The 13,898-nt window shown below is 40.4% G+C and overlaps 1 protein-coding gene across 1 annotated transcript in view; it reads right to left on the bottom strand.

The window, feature by feature from the left end:
• Window positions 1-13,227, bottom strand: part of LOC122812342 (RING finger protein 11-like) — a 312,055-nt gene extending 298,828 nt beyond the window's left edge. The window contains exon 1 of the mRNA XM_044084756.1: window positions 12,947-13,227. Coding sequence (XP_043940691.1) covers window positions 12,947-13,045 — 99 coding nt within the window. The 5' untranslated portion in view covers window positions 13,046-13,227. The remainder of the gene's footprint in view (window positions 1-12,946) is intronic.
• Between the last annotated feature and the right edge of the window lie 671 nt (window positions 13,228-13,898).

Genomic DNA, 13,898 nt, shown 5'->3' with positions numbered 1-13,898 from the left:
TTAACTCTTGTGCTCTCTTCCCTCATTCAACATTTTCCTTTGAAACACTGGAAGACGTTTCACAGGTACACTCTCTCTCTCTCTGTGGTCTTTATTACCAGAAGACTAAGACGTATAATCTCTATCACAGCTCACTTTTTGTTGGACAACATTTGTATTTCCTCCTTAGCATGTACTTATTCAAAAAAATTATTTTGTCCCTCCAGGGAAGAATACTTTGAAACCAGCTGCTTACAGCAGTTTGAACCTCACACATGCGTCTTAAATGTGCTCCTCTTCTGTCTGGTGCACAATGAGTAGTCATTCTCCACAAACACACTGCCGCCTCCCACTTTTAGTACTTTGTCCTTCTGCCACAGTTTTGTCATAAATCAACTCTTCTGCTGGTAGGATTGCAACCTTACTATCAAAGGTCTAGTCTGCTTCCTCATAGCCTGGTTTGGAGCATACACACAATGTGCCCCTTCAACTAACAACTCCTGCTATGGAACTGCCAAGTTTTACTTTCATAAAATTAATGCAGACTGTTCCTTTCAGCTTCCCCGGTGTAGATGAAAATCTCAGGTTTTCCCTACGTACTCTGTCCTCTAATTCTATTACTTTTGAAACATCTCTTCCTGAGCACTCTCATTCAGCCAGCCTCGTCTTCATTTCGACCTCCAATTTTTGCAGCTTTGTCACCTCATCTGAATACATGTTTAAAGCTTTTTCCAGCCTTTTGTTGTTTGTGTTAATATACTTCCATCAGTGTTTTGTTTAGTTTAACCAGGTCTGTATGCAGTTGTCGTATGTCCTCCTGTCGGTCACTGGAATTCAAGTCTGAAGGTTGCATTGTTTGTTTGCAGAGCAGCTGCAGAACTTTCCCCAGTCAGTGTTTCTTCCTCACTTTTTGTAGCGGATCTTTCCAGGTCCCCTGTATTTCTTTTTTCCTGGCATCCAGACAGTACACTTGCCATCTTGAAAGAAATGAGCAACTGAATTTGTCAAATAAAGGATTTCAGGATGGATATTTTTCAGAATATCAGGGACAAAGGAAAAGCGGAGTAAAAATACTCATTGCTAGAGGGGCTCCAATGCTAATAGAGAGAAAAAAAAAAAAAAAAGCACAATAATGGTACATTTGTGGAAATAAGGGGCTACTGACAAGGGATGACGACTATCCTGGCATGCGTTTACATTCCACCAAAAACTTCTATTATGGTGCTTAAGAAACTTCTGGGAAAAATAATCAGCTTTCATGAGGGAACATTTCTTACAGGCGGGGACTGGAACTTGATTTGCAAATAAGCAGGATGCATCAGGGAAGCCTTGAGGGAAAATACGGCAAAGGAGGGTACATTTCTGAAGAAATTTATGAAAGTATTTGTTATGGAAGATATGAATTCAGTGGCAGGACCTCTTACAGAATTTACATATTCCCCAAGGTACACTAACCAAGCCTGAGAGATGAGAGACATTGGTGCTTTTCCACTAATTTGTTAAAAAAAGAAGAAGAATTCAAGAAATGGGTAATCGAAATTACATGAGAGTTAAAAGGGAAGACAAATTTCTTAAGGGCTACCTAGGGAGTGGAATAAAATGAAAAACTGAGTTGAAAATAAGGTAGAAATAAAAAGAGAAAAATATTGTTAAGAAGTAATAGGAATTATTTAGAGGAGTGACAAAGGTAAAAATTTTGCAGAAACAGATGAATCTCACAGAACAAGAAAAGGAGCAAGAGGACTGCTAAAGAGGAAAATAAGGGTGTATTTGGACGATACATGAGCTTACAAAGACTGCTGTTAAGCAACTTTTTTTTTTACTCCAGAGCACAGAAACTTTTAGCAAAATGATTTAAGCAACAGAAAGTAGTTAGCGATATCACCAAACATGGGGAGATTACGTCAGGAAGAAAAACGTATAGCAGTATTAGAGACATTTCAGGGATTTCATGAAAATTTGTATAAGAGGAGGAATGTGGACCCCCACCCCAAAAAAAAAAAGCACAAAAGGAAGTATTTATGAAAGAATTATGACATGGTTGGAGGAAGGCAAGGCTTAACATCTAATAGTTAAGACAGGAAAAGATGTGTAATCAATCTGCAGGGAAGTCTCCAGCAACAGACAGTATACTTGTGGAATGTTGGAAGTTAGGAGGGAAGAAAGTGATAAAGATCTGTAAGATTTTGTTTAACAGTATTTTAAAGGAGAAGTACCACCAGCATCTTAGAAGAAAGCTGTGGTGGCTGTATTATCTAAAGAGGGTAAAGACCCATCAGTCCCAGCTTCACATACACACATTTCAATTTTAAAACCATAATTCTAAAGTGTTTAGGTTTATACTGGCTAAAAGAATATCAAAGGTGTTGCCAAAATTGACTGATATGGACGCATGTGGTTTTGTGGAGGGGAAGCAGACATCTGACAACATTAATAGAAAGATTATGATCCAGAGGAAACAGAATGCAAGACAATATGACTGTTGTTGATGGATCTTTTATTCATTATTAAACAAGAAAAATCTTTATTAAATTATCACTTATGACACATACAGTGCATACATTTACACAAAATGAAAAACTATACTGGCATAATTTTAGTGGCAAACACTATACATCACTTATAATTTATCCAGTCACTGTCAGTCAAACATTACATAGTTCATTCAAATCTTGCCTTCTTTTAAACCTAATTCCTCATCTGCATGTATTGTTCCCACACTTCCCATTTTTTTCCTATGTAGTTTAGTCCTACCCTTTTCTAAAGATAAAACAATATAATCTTACCATATTCACTACTTCTAGTAATTCATTTAGACGGATTTCCATTTCTTTGCAAAAGTGCTTTTTGGCAGCCACCATAATTAGACTCAGCAAAGCCTTACTAAATCTAGGCAATTCTGATCCTGCTAAAAAATAAATAAATAAAACACATTTCCTTAGTCACACCAACTTGTTCACCTTGCACCTCCAACAGATCAGTCTGCAAGGAATCTTTAAATGTCTGCCAGCTCATTACACTCCCTGAAAATGTGTTTCCAGTTACCTCTCTTCCTTCCCCGTCACACCTCCAACATTTGTGGTCTACATGAGGAAAACTTCTTTGGAGAATAGTTGGGATTTAAAAATACCTATGTAAACACTTCCAAGCAAAGACCCTAAATCTTCAGACTTTGTTGCACACTTGGGAGACGTACATATATCCCCTCATTGTTGCTTTGTGAATTGCTTATCCACCCTCTCTTCCCAATCCTTACTAACCTTCTCTAACTGATTCTTATAGCCATCATGCAAAATTTTAAATGCCCTAAGTTATCCCTTTCTTAACGGCAACTTCTGTTCTAGACTCTACTAAAAAGTCTACGACTGCTGGTCTTTCATTCAGGAACCCCCTATTTTCTCTTTGCATTCCTTATCACGGACTGATATCAGAGTACAGGCACTCTCTAAACTGCAGTCCAAGCACATTCTTGCCATCTTCCAGTTTAATGCCTCTCTCTCTCTAGTTATTTGCTCCCAATACCTTGGCTCCTTTGCCAGTTTTTTCCAATAAATTACAGCCCCCCTCTTGCCTATTTTCTCTACCCCTAATTGCAGTCATCCCTACTGGCAGAATCTCCTTTCTCTATTACCGCGTTAAATTAGTTCTTACAATACTTTCTGCTACTTTATGAATATAACATTATGTGCAATTATTATCATTCCCCTTAAAGATTTGCATCCAAAATCCCAGTTTCTCCTTGTTTCTTGAGCTCCCCCATTTCAGCATCATCTCTTTCCACTTTGAATTATAGTTTTCTGCTTATGCTATATATAGGAGTGTTAACGTTGTTGCTCTGAAATACCATTCAAATCAGGTAATCCCAAGCAGTCCTGAACTACTGGAAGAATAAACTTATCCCATTTGACTCTTGCCATTTTCCCCTCCTAGATAAAATCCTTCAGTTCTTTATTAATTGCTATCCAAATCTTCTCACTGACAAAAAAATATGTCTGATCTGTGTACAAGACTCATCATCATCTTCTTTCGGCTGTTCCCATTAGTGGTCACCACAGCGGATCATCTGTTTCCATTTCTTCCTGTCCTCTGCATCATGCTCTTTCACACCAACCGCCTGCATGTCCTCTCTCACCACATCCATAAACCTCATCTTAGGCCTTCCTCTTTTCCTCTTACCTGGCAGCCCCATCCTTAGCATCCTTTTCCCAATATACCCAGCATCCCTCCTCAGCACATGTCCAAACCAATGCAATCTCGCCTCTCTTGCTTAGTCTCCAAACTGTCCAACCTGAGCTGACTCTCTAATATACTGATTCCTAATCCTGTCCATCCTAGTCACACCCAGTGCAAATCTTAACATCTTTAACTCTGCCACATCCAGCTCTGACTCCTGCCTTTTCGACAATGCTACCGTCTCCAACCCATATAACATAGCTGGTCTCACTACCCTCTTGTAGACTTCCCTTTCACTCTTATTGGTACCAGTCTGTCACAAATCACTCCTGACACTCTTCTCCACCCATTCCACCCTGCCTGTACTCTCTTCTTCACCTCTCTTCCACACTCACCATTACTCTGAACTGTTGATCCCAAGTACTTAAACTCATCCACCTTTACCAACTCTACTCCCTGCATCCTCACCATTCCTCTACCCTCCCTCTCATTTAAACACATATATTCTGTTTTAGCCCTGCTGACCTTCATTCCTCTCCTCTCTAAAGCATATCTCCACCTCTCCAAGGTTTCCTCAACCTGGCCCCTACTCTCACTACATATCACAATGTCATCTGCAAACATCATAGTCGACGGGGCCTCCTGTCTAATCTCATCTGTCAACCTGTCCATCACCATTGCAAATAAGAAAGGGCTCAGAGCTGATCCTTGATGTAATCCCACCTCCACCTTAAATGTATCTGTCACTCCCACCGCAGTCCTCACCAATGTCACACTACCCTTTTACATATCCTGTACCACTCTTACATACGTCTGCCACTCCCGACTTCCTCATACAATACCACAACTCCTCTCTAGGCACCCTGTCATATGCTTTCTGTAAGTCCACAAAGACACAATGCAACTCCTTCTGACCTTCTCTGTATTTCTCAAACAACACTCTCAGAGCAAATATTGCATCTGCAGTGCTCTTTCCTGGCATGAAACCATACTGCTGATCACTAATCATCATCTCCCTTCTTAACCTAGCTTCCACTACTCTTTCCCATAACTTCAAGCTGTGACTGATCAATTTTATCCCTCTGTAGTTACTGCAGCTCTGCACATCACCCTTATTCTTAAAGATAGGTACCAAAACACTTTCTCCACTCCTCAGGCATCCTCTGACTTTCCAAAATTTCATTAAACAATCTGGTTAAAAATTCCACTGCCATTTCTCCTAAGCACCTCCATGCTTCCACTGGTATGTCATCTGGACCAACAGCCTTTCCATTCTTCATCCTCTTCATAGCCGTCCTTACTTCCTCCTTGCTAATCTGCTTCACTTCTTGATTCACTATCCCCACATCATCCAACCTTCTCTCGCTCTCTCTCATTCTCTTCATTCATCAGCCCTTCAAAGTACTCTCATCTACTCAACACACTCTCTTCACTTGGGAGTACGTTTCTCACTGTCCTTTATCACACTTACCTGCTGCACATCTTTCCCAGCTCTGTCCCTCTGTCTAGCCAATTGGTACAGGTCCTTTTCTCCCTCTTTAGTGTCCAATCTCTCATACAACTCTCTATTATGCCTTATCCTTCGCCACTTCTCTCTTTGCCATGCGCCTCATCTCCCTATACTCATGTCTACTTTCTTCATCTCTTTGACAATCCCACTTCTTCCCCAGCCTCTTCCTCTGTATACTCTCCTGTACTTCCTCATTCCACCACCGTGTCTCCTTGTCCTCCTTCCTCTGTCCAGATGTCACACCAAGCACATTCCTAGCAGTCTCCCTTTACTAGCTCTGCTGTAGTTACGCAGCTATTCGGTAACTCTTCACTGCCTCCCAGTGCCGGTCTTAACTCTTCCCTGAACTCCACCTCACAATCCCCCTTTTTTAACTTCCACCATTTAATCCTTGGCACTGCTTTCACACTCCTACTCCACTTCTTGATCACCAACATCATCCTGCAGACCACCATTCTATGCTGCTTAACTACACTTTCCCCAGTCACCACTTTACAGTCTCCAATCTCCTTCAGACTGGCCCTCCTACATAGGATATAATCCTAATCCACCTGTGTGCATCTTCCTCCACTCTTGTACGTCACCCTATGCTCCTCCCTCTTCTTAAAATACGTATTAACCACAGCCATGTCCATCCTTTTCGCAAAATCCACAATCATCTGACCTTCTGCATTCCTCTCCTTAACACCATACCTACCCATCACTTCCTCATCTCCTCTGTTCATTTCACCAACATGCCCATTGAAGTCCACTCCAATCTAATCACTATTCTCTCACCCTTGGGTACACTCATCACCACTTCATCCAACTCACTCCAAAATTTCTCTCTCTCTCATCCATCGCACACCCAACTTGTGGAGCATATGCACTAACAACATTCATCATTACACCATCAATTTCAAGCTTCATAAACATCACTCTATCCGACACACTTTTCACCTCCAAAACGCTCTCAGCATATTGTTCCTTCAGAATAACTCCTACACCATTTCTCCTCCCATCCACACCATGATAAAACAATTTGAACCCACCTCCGATACACCTAGCCTTACTCCCCTTCCATCTGGTCTCTTGCACACACAATATACCAACCTCCCTTCTGTCCATCAGATCAGCTAGCTCTCTCCCTATACCAGTCATACTGCCAACATTCAAAGTTCCGACCCTCACTACCACAGTCCTAGCCTTTCTCCTCTCCTCCTGCCTTCGGCCATGTCTTCCGCCTCTTCTCCTCCTTCGGTCAGCAGTAGCCCAATTTCCACCAGCACCCTGTAGGCTAACAGTACTGGTGGCGGTCATTGTTAACCCGGGCCTCGACCGATCCGGTATAAAATTTTTCTTGGTGACTGCATGAAATGTTTTGGCGAAGTTTTATGCCGGATGCCCTTCCTGACACAAGCCTCCCCATTTATCCGGGCTAAAAAAGCACTAAAAACATTTTAACTGCTTGCATCTTATTATCGATATCCATATAAACAGAGCTTCCATTTTCTCAGTTTTTGTATTTCCTTTTGTTTGGTTTCTTCCCACATATCCTTAGCTGCCACACTGGAATCATTTGTAAACCATTCTCCTAAATACTTAATTTTATCATGTCCCCATAAGTATAGATATTGCTGTACCAATTTGGTGCAAAATTTACAGCTACTGGAATTGATTCTGCAAGGGTCTCTCAGTGCAGAGGCAGTTTTAACACTTCTGCAAGTAGTGTGGGGGTGGGGGATCTCAATTCCTAGAACTACAAAAGAAAACACTGAACAAACACCTGCAATTTAGTTACTTTTCTGACTGTAGATGGATAACTTCTAAGTATACTATAAACTAAGGTCTGAGCCAAACATAAATGAGGGTGATTAGAGACAGAAAAGAAGCAGTCCTTTTACAGAATGTAAAGAAAATAAGTGACCCTCCCAAATCCCATTTTATGTCAATGGCATGGGAATTCAAAGTTACTTCTTTATGTCTGGCCTGAGTCATACAACGTATTACGGGAAAGAGAAAGGGTTGAGGGAGTACAAGATCGGTAGCCATGTTGTGGAAAACAGGCCAAAATTACAAATAAAGCACTTAGAGTCATTTTGAGGTGTTAAAATGGGTCAGGAAACAAGTTCAATTCTGACTTCTGGTTATTCGCTAGGCTTGTAATACTCTGCAAGACTGATACTAGAGTATTTACCTGTGAACCTGCACTCACTATGGTTAGTTAAATCCTATTCTGTCTACTGAGGGGATCAACACATGTGGAAAGCAAACTAAATGTTCTCTGAAAACAAATATAACAAAATTTAAAGCAAACATATCAATTAATATCAGCTATATGAATGCTACCTATCAAATGTATGCCAGTCACCCTATTCACATTTAGTACAGCATACAATACAACCCAGGCAGTATGATTTCCCATTACCTGCTCCCCTGCAGCTTTAGCCAACGACAGAATATCTTTGGTACACTACATCAACCTATTGCTAGCATTACAAGTATGAACTTCCTGACTTGCCTATTTTAACAGCCATTATGAATAATAAAACATTCACCCTAACTAGAATAAACTGCGCTTTCCAGGACTGCAATTTTTTAACAAAATTATACAGTGTATGCTTAATATTTTCCTTTTTAATATACATGCTTAACTGTGTACGCCCACTGGACACAAGCGTCCTTCAGGGGTGGCTTAGGAGCACTGCCAGGTCATATGCCTTATTTACTGTTAGACAGCACACAGTGGAAGGAATTGCACCCGGTCCTTTTGTCTCCAAGAGACAAGTCATTAACAGCTCAGAATATGAATCCTCTGCAGTAATTGCCTGATCGTTTAGCTTACTGTTACCATCACACATCTCAGTTTAATGTGGGGCTGGTTATAGGACGCATATACAAAGTACATGGCCTTAACATCAAAATGCAGGTACTTTCTTGCACTTTAAGCCAAGAACAAATATAGAACACCTGCCAATCACACAAAATGTTCAGCATTCAGCTAAAATATACACCACCTCCCAATCATACTCACATAAAACTTAATCTCGCATACAACACTTCCCAATCATTCACTTATCAATGCTCCACAACTTTCACATTCAGCTAAAACCTAAACACATAATACCACCCAATTACTCACATATCAACAGTTTTCATTTCTCACAATCTGCCACTACTCAAGAGGTTCCTAGATTAGTGCTAGACTAGCTGCACTTGTGGGCCACTTTAAGCCTAGCCAATTTCCTTTTTTGTGCTCGAATTAACCTATCCCATTTGGCTAGAGACTGACCTTACTCATTCCATGGTCGATAATTATAATACCCTTAATGACAAAACTGGAATCATAATAAAGAATTTGAGGAGACTTGTGTTTGAGAGAGAGCATTTAACAGGAGCTGAAAACAGTTTAGAATTTTTCCTGACCTCTAACACTCTCAATCATTTGCTTTTTTCCAGTAACTAAAAATCCAATGTAACCATCCCAAGTTCTTCTGCTCCCTTAACAGTCCCCCTCCACCATCAATTCACCATTTTTTATACTTTTCTAATCTCATTAAAAACTTCAGCCAGAATCTATTCTCTTTTGCACATTCTCTTCTTATCCTGATGTAGAACTTCTTTCCCTTCCTTACTGATGAAACCTCACAACTCTTCTCAATTCCTACAACCTTCCATATTATTTCTCAGACTGCTTCTCATCAAACTGAAAAACTCCAGTTTTTTGTGCTTTCACATTTGTGAGTACAGCACTCCATACTGATATTCCACAGTATCATGAACCAACAATAAAAAAATTAAGAAAGAAAAAAAAACAAAAAAAAGAACAAATAAACAAACAATTCCCCATTCAGGCACAGCAAAAAAGCTAAATAAGCCCCTATATCTCCTGTGGGACTGTCAAATGACTCACAGATAGGACGCAGAAAATCAAAATCACCAGTGTAGTCCGCCAGGGTTCTGTGCTGGGACCTCTGCTGTTTAACATCTACTTTTCAGAAGTAAAAGCAAATACCAAAGTGCTTTGGCTGACTGAGTTTGCAGATGACTCCAAGCTAGGAGCACTCACTGAATCCCCAAATGACTTTGCCATCACGCAGGAAGGTTTCCTCAAATTAATAAATGGTACCAAAATTATGGACTGAAACTAAATGCTAAAAAATGCACTGCTGTATTGTTTACAAAGTCATCTATCCCAAGGAACGACCACATTAACAATATGCCCCTGAGAGCTGACCCAGTTTTTTAAGGATTTGGGAAACTTATGTGGCCAGTGACCTAACTTTTGACCAATAAGTGTGCAGTGTTGTAATAAAGTCCTTCAATATTGCACGGCTTATAAACAAAAGGATTGTGTCTAGCTGTAGGAATGCAACTCCCCTCCTTTACTCAGCCCTCATAGAAATACATGTTCATAGATTAATACTAGGCTAACTGCATTTATTGGTCATTTTAAGCCTAATCAGTTACTCCATGTGAGAATCAAGCCCTGCACTTGTTTCTGTAAGGTTGCAACTTGACCATTATGCCAACCTCCTACCTCTTAAAGCCAATAATTGAATACAACACCCCCTTTTGCATGTATTTGAGACCCATGCAACAGGAATACAAGGCCAAAACAACAAGTCTTACCTGGACCTACTCAAAGCCCAGGTCACTATACTTGGTATTCTACGACTGCTAAGAAGCAACCTTTGTCTGGCATACAAGGCATCCTGAGACCTAATACTGATGGATTTACTGCACATCAGCAAATCATGCGGCATCAGAAATACTCCATCTAGAAGTATAAACTTCTTCTGCAACATAAATAGAACGGTTTGGGGATACAGGTATATCTTGCAGGGGATGCCACTCCTCTGAAACAGACTCCCAATCCACATAAAAACAAAGTTCATCGCTATCCATATTCAAGCGCAACTTGGATCTATGGATGGGAAACAGAACATTTACCCCAGGACTGCCTCCCAGTACTAATAACGGTCAGAGACAGCTCCTAAATTCTTTACTCCAAGCATGCATCCCTGCAAATTATCTATGATATGTTCCCAGTTATTCTTATTAGGGGTTACATAAAATTATCAATAAGGGGGGTAAGGACAATCTCTAACCAAATGGAATAGGTTAATCCAAGCACAATAAGGGAAATTGGCTAGGGCTTAAAAGGACCCTCAACAAGGGCAGCTAGTCTAATAGCTACCCAAGAACCTATAAGTGCTATATACTGGCTACTTTACCTCTGCACTTCACTACATCTACAAATAACCACGCCAGTGCCGTTACTCATTTCCCTAAATGAAGGACTTTACCTCAAAAAAAAAAAAAAAAACAGCACAGTACCTTATAGCCCAATACCAAATTATTGAAATTCCTCGACTTCTCACTTTGCATTATCTTGCTTTCTTAAAAAGTGATGAGCTGTACAATATTGCCACCCACTAGTGATTTCCTACTTCCACTTCCAGCTTCAAAGCAATCACTACTTTCTAGTACTTCACGTAGCACCCACCACAACGCTTACAGACTTGTTCCACACTTCCATTCTGTTTCATGTAAGTCTCAAACCACTGTCTCCCATAGTGCCAAAATGACTCACTAAAGTTTGCACTTTGCATTGACCCTCCAGATGTCTTCTCTGTATCTTATTCTTTGTGCTCAATATTTATCAGTTAAATTATTTCAAGATCAAGTTTTGTAATTTCTTACGCACGCTACACCTTGCTCCTTCCAACAACTTCTATTCTACTGTAATTCCACACCTTACCACCTCTTCATTCCAACATACCTCTCCAATCATTTTTCCAGCAGGTCTACCAGCCTCACTTATTTCCAATTATATGCACTGTAAATATTCTATAAAGGTTGAGTGTGGTTTGCTCCATCTAACCAAAAGCTGACCAAGCACTACTAAAAAAATTGCAATACCAGCTGTAAGCTTCAAAAAGTTTGAACACGTACTATAAAGAAAGTGACAGCTTTGAAAAATGCAGCTAAAATCCAGTGAGCTTAAGCAAAAAAAAATACTGATCATACACATTAAACATCATAAATAAATATAAAACTACTTAATATTTTACTTAAATGAATGCATCATCTAAGTCTGCTCTATTCAGATTACTGGAATGAGCAGTCAAGTCCCTACTATTAAATTTCACCAGGTTGCAACTTAATCCCCAATCTCTTTTTTTCACACCTGCACTGCTGACATGATAAAATGTTATGTGTGTCAAACAAAGCTCAAAGAAGATGGGAAAATACATAACCCTCCCAAATGAACCCACACTGTGTGTGTGTGTGTGTGTGGGGGGGCAAAAATTGGTATGATAAACTGACTTGCTACTTAGAAATTTCTCAAAATTATGAAAACATTTTTTTCTTTTTTTTTCTCCACTCACTGCCCAATCTAGAGCAGGACATGCTTTTCAAAAGGTTGAAACACAAAGTATCTTTAAATACAGCTTTCCAATCACCGTGCAGCCTTAATCTTTGTTAAAAAGCAAACCAAATGCACACACTCATGGTGCATTTCATTCATAACTTGATGAACAAGCGCACAGTAATTAGCATACAGCACCGATATTGAGCAGTTCAGTACACAACACTCCTTACTGTTTCTCCCTTCACCGATGACAACTATCATTAGACATGAATAACCAAATGTGCAAGTTCTCAAATGCTATTCAGTCAGACGCACAGCATCTCAAATGCATGTGTTGTGACAGCATGGAATACCTCACATAGAGCAAATGTCCACAAACAGAAGGGACAATACAGCAGCTGTGCAAACCAGCCAACATACCACTCGCTGACACTGTGCTCAGATGGCATTTACTGTCATTATTCAGACATGCATCGTAATAATATTACCATGCTATATAATGCTGCCTTTTGCACGACAATGGCTGTCCTAAATGGTCCAGGTATGCAGCAACCCACTCCCAGCTAATGACACCATACAGATTCATCACACAGCTGTGGATCCAACTATCAACTCAAGAATAGTAACGGAGTGAATGTCTGCCAAGTCCTGCATTAAACACCGTCACTGTACATGGGAAGAAATATAATCCTTTAAACCGTGAACTCCAATCCCGTCTTATAATCAAATGATGAGTCATTGTAGCCATCACTTCCACAGCTAATGTGACAGCCCGACCCCTTGCAAAGTAAAGGAAAAAGTTTACGTTTTCATCGGACCTTTAAGCCCTCTCAATACATTTATCATGTCAGTAGGCAGCCTGACCCCCTCCGAGTTTCCCAGGCCCACTGTAAAGCCCCGTTCTCAACTTGCAACTCTGTTCTAACCTGATAGGGCGGTGGCGGCTCCCCTGGAAGGCTTGCTCCGTCTGAGTCGTTCAGCAGGGACAAGTCGTCGGTACCCTGCGACGACAGGCAGTTCCCCATAGGGGCGGCGAGAGTAACGTCAAGAGCCCGGCACACAAAACCGAGCAAAAGAGTCGCGACACCAACACCCCGGGATCCATAGCTACTCCGGCGTAACTGTTTACAAATCTGACGGTAGCGCCATGCAAACAAAGCGCAATGCCTATAGGGAACTAGAGTCCTAGTAAATGCCTTCTACCGTTTTCCTTCAAGTAGTACTAACTAAAAAGGACCGTCGTTCCCAGCATGCATTGCGGCAGGGTCTGCTTCAACTTCACTGGTATTTCATAACGCAGGACTACAATGCCCAGACTGCAACTTTAAAATTAAAGGCAGAGAGGTCTGCTAAGAAAGTTTGCTGTGTTTGATTATGTCAGTAATCAAATTATAGAGTAGTTTACAAACCAAACTCCTGCAGCTTACATCATGTTTTAATCTATTACGCGTAAACAGGTCATGTAAAACAAAAAAAAGGTCTACGTCAATGCGCCCGCTACAGCATTTGTATTTTTTTTGTATCGTGGTAATCTAGGAAGATTGATTTCAGTTATAAGGCCTGCCTACAAGACATTAAGTGTTTAAGTGGTAACTTGCAAGTATCTAACGCCTTACAAGTGAAGTAAAAGAACATAAATGTACGTACAAATAATAATAATTTATATTAAAATATGTAAGTCATAACTTTGAAAAAAATTTTGGATGTGTACCTAGTTAGAAGCAAGATACATTGGGTAACAAGTGTTTGCAGTATACAGACAACGTGTATGTAGCTTTTACTCTTGCTTCCGTTTCTAAAGTGTGAAACAGTGTCTATCAAAATGAGGAACATTTAACTGCTTCACCCATAGAACTCAACAGTGTGTGTAAAATACGA

Source organism: Protopterus annectens, chromosome 9.part0 (genome assembly GCF_019279795.1).
Source record: "Protopterus annectens isolate FY-2018-M chromosome 9.part0, PAN1.0, whole genome shotgun sequence".
NCBI lineage: Eukaryota > Metazoa > Chordata > Ceratodontiformes > Protopteridae > Protopterus > Protopterus annectens.
Note: the sequence above shows the minus strand (reverse complement) of the source record. Positions and strands in the feature narration are given on the sequence as shown.